The sequence below is a fragment of the Populus euphratica genome, unplaced genomic scaffold (genome assembly GCF_000495115.2).
Source record: "Populus euphratica unplaced genomic scaffold, PopEup_1.0 scaffold237.1, whole genome shotgun sequence".
Taxonomy (NCBI): Eukaryota; Viridiplantae; Streptophyta; class Magnoliopsida; order Malpighiales; family Salicaceae; genus Populus; species Populus euphratica.
Window position 1 is genome coordinate 37518 of NW_011500086.1, and position 8850 is coordinate 46367.

Sequence of the window (8850 nt, forward strand, 5' to 3'; positions counted from 1 at the left end):
TATTATATACTGCATTAATTATATAAATAAAAAAGGTCGACTAACTGATTAGTTAAACCTTCTATTATTCTTAACTATCCTAAAGAGTTCAACATCTCCCACTCATATATGACAAGTTAGGTTTTTTTAAACAAAAGACACCAATATCAATGATAACACACTCTAATGCCTTATAAAATTATCTGAGCAAATAATGTCATCAAATTCTCTTTCTTACCATTTTTAATATCAAATTAATCCAAATTATGTTAAATCAATCACTATATTTAGCACTTGTATAAGTCTCTCTATATTTGTTGATGGACCACTCAAGTTTTATCATCAAGTAACACTTGATAATTGCAGCCACGTAAGAAACTGATGATGCCCCAATGTTTTACTAGCCTAGAAATAGGGCTTCTAAGTTGGATAATTGGTTAATCAATTGGTTCTAACAATCTTATTCATTATTCCTAGCTAAGGTGGCTTGTGACTAGTATCTGTAAAAAGTCTTTTTTGGTGGAGGTGAAGACTCTCTGATACTTAAATAAGTATTTTTTTAGAGAAAGAAAAATACAATAATATTACAGAGGGAGATGCTCTGAAAATATATATGCAATAGAGAATGAAGATTGTGAACTTTTATTTTAAAGGTCTCATGGTATTTATTACCCATAAGTCTTCTCTTTTTCTGAAGATGAAGGCCTGCACCGTAATTACCTTGATAATATTTAATGAGGAATAAATATCCCTTATATCTATACTAATATTTGATGAGAATATAGTGGGTGTTTGGACTTTTATACACTTAAAAGATGTAATCTTACCTTGATTGTATTTAATGATGGATAAATATCTCTTATATCTATATTAATATTTTATGGGAATATGGGAGGTACTTTGAAAACTTTTATAACTAAAATGTGTAAAAATATTAGCGTCTAAGACATCAAAAATAGCTAAGCCCATAGAGGATGAGTTCATTCCCGAGGTTAGACCTAAAAGAGGATGATCATTACCTTGGACATGCCAAGAAAACATGATAATTCCCTTGAGTGTGCTAAGGGAGGATGACGTTATCGTATGAAGCAAAAGTTGAAGGCCCAGTTTAATTAATATAATATAATTTGATTTAAATTTGGTTGAATGAATTCTTTGTTTATTAAAAAAATAAAATGATCTCATTTCAATTATTTATTAAAAAAAATTAATAAAATAGATTAATATGATGACTTGAAGATTAACCTATTGATATAATAAATTGAATCCTTTATCTAATAATTATGATTTACTAAAAGAAAAATAAAATAGAAAATAATTAGAGGGGTTGCTATTTGAAGAATAATTAGCTGATGGAGAGGTAGCAATAGACAACAAATAGAGGAGACGATTTTGTTGCAGAAAAGTAATAGAGGGGCTGCTGTTTTTAGAATAAATCTGTTAAGATAAATTTTTTTTTTATACCAAGTTGAAACGAGTTTTGTGATAATTGAAAGGCTTAATTTAATGAGATAGCCACCTTTACTATTTATATTATTAGGGTAGTACATGTGTTACAGTGTAGCATGTGTAAGTCAATACATTAATAATACAATATTTTCTAATTTAACACATTCCATAATAAAAGCAATAATATCATCAAAATTATAGTTCATTGACTGATGATTTACTAAAAGAAAAATAAAAAAGCAAAGTTTTGTGCTATAATTTTGAATGAAAATATAATCTTTTCACTACAAATAAAAAAAAATAATGTCGCAAAGTGATGACAAGTCATCAGAAAGAATAAACAAAACAAATGGAGTACAAGAAAGATTAGTTTGGGTTGTAAAAGTATAACGATTTAGGGTGTTTGTGGTTGGTTTTAAAATATATTTTTATTTAAAAATGTATTAAAATAATATATATTTTTTTAATTTTAAAAAATTAATTTTAACATTAGCATATCAAAAATTCAAAAAAATATTAATTTGAAGCAAATAAAAAAATAAAAAATATTTTTTTTAAAATGTTTTTAAAATACAAAAAACATGATTGGAGCATTACCGAACTTAAAGTATAATGATTTACATGCAGGAAAATAAAGCTTGTAGGGTAATTTCTCATACAATGATTTATCCTTCTCCTTCACATGCAGGGACAGTTTGTCTTGTTGGACCACTTACATCTATAATAATGATAAATACAAGCCTCTATGCAAATTACACGTTTTATTCCTTTCAATGAATACTTCAATGTATTGGGTCAATATACAAAGTTTCTTTTGCTTATTGTATTGCATTATTGCACGTTTTTCTTCCTGTATGATAGAGATTTTTCTACCATTATCAAGAAAATACATTGAAATAGAAAATTTCACAGCCACTATATGCGAATTATATGGAGTCCTATATTTCTGAAGCCTATATTCCTCCTTTGAAGAAATCTTTCTTCTTTCGAAAACACCTTCAACAACACTCTCAGTTCCCTTACGATCGAGTCCAGGTTTCATATAGAATTTTTTCCATTCATCATTTTATCAAATTGGCAAAAGACACACTCAAACGCCTTGCAAAGTTCTTTTATTGCCATAATAATCTAAGTTTTTCTTATCGTTTTTAATATCAAATTAATCCAAATTGTGTTACATCTATCACTATATTTAACACTCTCGCAAGTCTCTTTATATCAATAACATATGCACCACCCAAGTTTTATCATCTAGTAATATGTAAGAAATCTTTCTTTCTGACGATAAATCTCAGAATTGTCATATGCTGTAGTTTATATTGCACGTTTTCCGACAATAACAGGGAATATATTCCATTCAATGAACAATTCAATATATGATAAATTTTGTTTGCAACCACGTAAGAAATTTCTTCATTTCATACGATAAGTCATATGCTGTTGTGGTCCTGACACATAAATTTTTGGATTGCGTTATTAAAGTTTATACTGCACGTTTTCGTACAATAACATATGTATTGTAATTTTTTATCAATATCAAAAAAGTTTCTTGTCTTTATTTGAAATAAACAAGGGAAAGAAAATGGAAGGTAAAATACTTGATCATTCTTTTTTTTTTTTTTGAGGGAGTAATAATGTTTTGCACAAATTGAATTTATGTTTGTTTAGGATTTAATTCCCTTATTAAGAAAACTTTGACAAATAATTAAAAGCATACTTGTAAAATAATAAGGTTTTCCTCCAAAACCCTCAAACAATGGAGTAACTTAAAGAAAAGAAGGCTTTTGAAGGATTTTGAAAGGTTGATCAAAAAAATAAAAAATAAAAAATCTCTCGTTATTAGCTCCCTCCGTTTCTAATCCGCCTATATGTACCTCCCTCCGTTTCCAATCCGTCTATATATACCGCCCACACAATTACACTAACCACCACATAAAGAACAGATACATTCCAACATTCAACACATTCGTCTAAGCAAATGGTATGAAACTATCTAAGGTATATTTTCTTCACATGCTAATAGATACATGTGTTTTGATGATGACTACTGGTTTGTGCTCAGGCATCCTTGGAAGGAATCATTTCATTGGGACCATGGGGAGGTTTAGGTGGCGACCACTGGAGTTACAGGGCAAGCGGTGGGATAACTGAGATAGTCCTCCGTGTAGTAGGAAATATCAAGTCCATTTCCTTCAAAGATGCCAGTGGCCTGGTTTCTGGGACATTCGGTGGCAGGGGCAACGACCCTAATGACAGGGGTGAACAGAAAAAGGTGACTTAGCTATTCATATATTAATACAATTACAGGGAGGCTAATTCCATAGCTGATGGATTGGAAAAATCGTATTACTGACTTCGTAGCATTTTTGTAGATCTTTTATAATCTGTCTGTTATGTTTTTCTTTTTCGGTTTTTTTTATCCTTTTCATCTCTGTTTTGGGGTTTTTATCTCTGTTTCTTGCTGAAAGTTTTTGTACTTCATTTCCCTTTATAATTTTAATACGTTCTGCCTTTCAAAAAATAAATAAAAATCTTAATAGATCAGCAGCACTTACCTTTTATTTTATGCGCGCGTTGTGTTTTGTATAGATTGAGATCCAATGGCCTTCAGAGTATTTGAAATCTATAAGCGGAACTTATGGAAGCTACAAAGGACTATTAGTGATCACTTCCCTATCGTTCATTACAAATCTCACTACATATGGACCTTTTGGAACAGCTCTTGGTGAAACTTTCTCAATCCCTATAGCAGATAGCGCGGTGGTTGGCTTCCATGGGAGATGTGGTTACTACCTTGATGCACTTGGTATTTTTGTGACACCGGTAAGTTCATTCAACTATATTTTATCAGTAAATATGGTTATTATTGATGCTTGTTTTCTTTCTAAGTATGCGTCCTCGTCTGAGTCTTATAGTTTCACTTCTCTTTGGATGAATATAGATGGATTTTATGAATATTGTTTTCTTTTAAGCTAGCGTCCTCTTCTATATATATATACCAGTACGCCATTTTGCTGTGACATTTTATAGCCTCGTCTAGTTTTTCTAAGACATGTATCCTTTTTAGACATTCGCCCAAGTGTTGCAATGCAGGTGAGTCAAGCCATATGGCTAGTAACAACAGAAATAATTGACTATGACTATTGCTTTGCGTGCAGGCAAATTCACATGGAAGCATTTCAGTTGGGCAATGGGGTGGTCCAGGTGGAGATCCTTTTAGTTTTAGGGTGGGAAGCTGGATAAAAGAGATAATTGTTCATGAAGGAACCAATATCAAGTCCCTCTCTTTTAAAGACGGAAATGGCCAAGAGTATGGAAAATTTGGCGGCAAAAATGCTAATGACACTGGTGAAGAAAGAAGAGTGAGTATGGCATTTATGGCTTGCACAGGATAGCAAATCAAATGAAGCATTTCCTTTTCTCTTCCTTATTTAGCTAAGCTAATACTATATACAATATTCTATGATGCAACTTACGTGTAGATTGAGATTGATGGGCTTTCAGAGCATCTAACATCCATAACGGGGACATATGGAAATTATGCTGGAATGGTGGTGATCACATCACTATCGTTCATAACTAATCTCACCACACATGGACCTTTTGGAACTGCTACCGGCACTTCTTTCTCCATACCAATTGAAGGTTCGGTCGTGATTGGATTTCATGGAAGAGGAGGCCACTACCTTGATGCAATTGGCATCCATGTGAAACCTGTAAAGTTTTTTTCTTTTCTTTTTTCTCTTGAAAAAAGGTTTTAAATTTGCAGTTAGAACCCAAAAAAAAAAAACTCAGTAACAGTGTTTATTGGTAACGATGCAGAGGGACATAGAAGGAACTATTTCAATTGGTCCATGGGGAGGCCAAGGTGGAAATCCATGGAGTTACATTACAAATCGAGGTATAAACCAGATAGTCATCAACGTAGGATTAAACATTAAGTCTATATCTTTCCGGGACACGACTGACTTGGATTCTGCAACATTCGGAGGCAACAACCCCAATGACATTGGTGAAAGGAAAACTGTAAGTATTCCCTCTTGTGGTGTGTTAAGTTTTTTCGATAGAAAATATTTCAAAAGAACAAAATTATCCTAGAAATTTTTTTTGCCGTTTGTATTGTCAAAATGTTTTTATAATTTGTTCGAGCTTGGCTGCACTAGTATATACATGGGACGAGCTGAGATTTTGATTGTCCCAGTCCCGTCTAATTTTATTTAGGACTATTGTTTCATGTATGGAAAACAATTATTGAAACAACAAGGCATTTATGTTTCATAAACTACTAATTAAAAATAGTTCACGTATTTTGCTTTGCATTATTTGCAGGTTCTTATTAACTGGCCTTCTGAACACCTGATATCCATAAGTGGGACATATGGCAATTTCAGCACTTTATTAACAATCACATCGCTGTCATTTACTACAAATAGGGCTACTTATGGACCTTTTGGGACCGGTTCTGGCACTCCTTTCTCCATCCCGATAAATAATAATACGGTGGTTGGATTCCATGGAAGAGCTGGACACTACCTCGACGCCATTGGCATCTTTGTCAAACCAGAGACGACAATCTAACTTCTTATTGGAAGAAATCAGTTGTTTTATCTCTAAAATATCCATGGACACAATACAATGTCACTGCGTCGATGCTTTGTTCATGATGTTGTTCTTATATGCTCTAATAATGTACGGATATAAATATGTTTTTGTTGTTTCTTAGTGTTGTTTACGAGGGCTTTCATAGCTCTGTGATGTGCTAGGTTTCTTGATGCTTCGTTGTATCATGTATTAATAAATATTGCGACTTTGAATCAAAGCATGAATAATGTAAGCCCTATCAGTGGTTGAAATCCCTTGGGACGTTCTAATTCTTGTAACTCGGGAGTTATTTATATAGTTCCTGTTTGACTTGAGATCGAACAGTTTTGTTATTTTTTTATTTCATATTAATTTTTTTATTTTTAATTATATTTTTTCAGTCATAATCTCTTGTACCAAACACATCTTTACCGGGGAATCAACTACCCCAACATGAATGTTCCACAGATTATTAAAAAACTATGATCCAAGCCTGTACGAAAAGAAATTACAGAAATTATGTTTTTACAAAGTTGCCTCAGCCACACGCAGCAATGTAGGAGAAAACACAAATAACTATGTAGATGATAATCAAATAATAAAAATTAAAAATTAAAAAGATTGGTTTTTTTATAATCTTATATTTGAATCCTTAATTATTTATATAATAACAACTAAAAACTTTAAAATTAATTATATTTTAACATCAATATTAATCTAAAAAATATAAGCAAGTAATTATTTTGTCAGGAGATATGCGTCGTGTCTGGAGATATGTGTCGTCTGCTGTGCCAGGGCGGAGCAAGAAAAAAAAACTAAGGGGGCCAAATTAAAAATTAAGGGAAGTAAAGTTAAATTTTTAATTATTTTTACAATATTTATAAGGAAGGGGGCTGGAAAAAAAATTTCCTGCAGGGGCCAGGCCCCTGCCTGCCTCCCCCACTGTGCTGTGCGTGGAGTGCTTGCTGGTCGGCGATTAGATGGCTAGTCGTATTATTGGTATTTTTCACTCCTTTCCTCACTTAGACGTGACAGGAGTCTTTGTTTTTTCACTGAAATCTGGCTTCCATCAGTGCTTTAGAGATAACCCTGAAGCCAATGCTCTAAAGAACCGTTTGAAGTTACAGAATGATGGAACAACGTAGCTTTGAACTGCTGTTTCTGGTTGTCAACTCCGTGTTTTTTGAGGTTATGTCTTCCTATATTTCTACGTCATTAAGTGGAGTATTGAAGTCGACCTCAGAGAGATGGAGATAATATTACCGAGAGGTCCAAGCGGGACGGTGCCCTACGGGGTGTACCAAGGCAAGAAATCCAAGAAGTACGGGAACTACGGTACCTCTCTTAATTTTGATTTTTGAATTTCCCTTGTATCCATTTCACTTGATTAACTACTGTCGGAAGATAGATAATTATAAACGAAGAAATGTGATGGTTTTTATTGATATAATTTTTAATTTTATTTATTTATTATTATATATTAATTGAAAATTTTGTTGATATATATTAAGAAAATCACAATAAATAAATAAAAAATAAAAATACAATCAAACAGTATGATAATGTGAAATTTTTAAAGATAACATTACTAAAAAAATTAATCTAACAATAAAGTATATATTTCTATAAATATATGCTAATAATTTTTTTTATATATTTACTAAAAAAAATATTGTGTGATTTAAAAAGATAAATGATATGATGGCTTAATGTTTTTACTAATAGAATGACCTATGAAATAATTATGTTGGTTTAATGATATTTAAGTTATATCCTAATAATTGACCTTTTTCTTTTTATTTTTTTAATGCATTTTTTTAACAACAAACAACCCCTCCCTCTTAACCTGAACATAATTCAACCCGTATAATAAATTCAACCATCACAATATTCAGTTTATCAACATTTAAGTATTGATTCAGATCTTTTTGAGAATTCTGCACTTTAATTAAGTAAATCTTTTTTTTTTGTTTGAACTTAATTTTAAAATATTGATTCTTTTTTTGCAAATTTTTTATAGTATATATATTTTGATTGGGTGTTTATTTATTTTATAGTCTTTTCTCATACAAATTTATTTTATGAATTTATGACTTGTACATGTTAGGATTATTTAAGATTTTATAAAATTATATTTATTTATAAATTGATAAAATTTATATTGAATTAGTGACTTAGGTGTTTTGTGATGAAATAAATAATGACTTATTTAACGGTTCTATTTTATATTTTGTTAAATTTACTATTGAGTTGAAATTTTTAATAAATGTGTAGAAATTTCAGTTTTATGTAGATAATTGATAAAGAATTAATAGTACTATTAAAATATAACGAATAAATTTGAGATAAATCAATATTTTTGTAAATTATTTAATTAACATAGTTAAATAATACATGTTTTCATTATTCTTTTATATATGTGTTGTAACCCAATTTTGGATTCACTAAAAAAAATTTTTATGTTATTTTATCTTATTATTCATGACAAAAAAATATATAAAAGAAAAAAAAAGAAAAAAAAGAGTTCAAAATATATTTTCTCGAGTCAACCGTCATTTTCTATCAAAACTGAGTCCACCAGGTCAATACGGGTTAAACGATGTCGATCGGGATGAAAAATGAGTTTCAGGACGTTTCAGGTCAAAACCGTCATTTTCTGTCAAAACTGAACCCATCGGGTCAATACGGGTCCCACCATGTCGACCGCGATGAAAAATGAGTTTCGGGCTGTTTCGGGTCAAAACTGTCATTTTCGATCAAAACCGAGTCCACCGGGTCAATACAAGTCTCACCATGTCGACCAGGATGAAAAATGAGTTTCGGGCTGTTTCGGGTCAAAAC

At 31.3% G+C, this 8850-nt stretch overlaps 1 protein-coding gene across 2 annotated transcripts in view; it reads left to right on the plus strand.

Moving 5' to 3' along the window:
* The first annotated feature begins 3301 nt into the window (after positions 1-3301).
* LOC105108964 (mannose/glucose-specific lectin-like) overlaps positions 3302-8850 on the plus strand; it is a 20294-nt gene continuing 14745 nt past the window's right edge. Inside the window, exons 1-7 of one of the 2 annotated variants that reach the window (XM_011003495.1) lie at positions 3302-3409; positions 3491-3700; positions 4018-4251; positions 4587-4790; positions 4911-5144; positions 5251-5454; positions 5758-6361. In XM_011003495.1, coding sequence (XP_011001797.1) covers positions 3407-3409; positions 3491-3700; positions 4018-4251; positions 4587-4790; positions 4911-5144; positions 5251-5454; positions 5758-6006 — 1338 coding nt within the window. In that variant the 5' untranslated portion in view covers positions 3302-3406 and the 3' untranslated portion in view covers positions 6007-6361. Of the gene's footprint in view, positions 3410-3490; positions 3701-4017; positions 4252-4586; positions 4791-4910; positions 5145-5250; positions 5455-5757; positions 6362-8850 lie in introns of those variants that run through there. The other variant, XM_011003494.1, reaches the window with a different exon arrangement.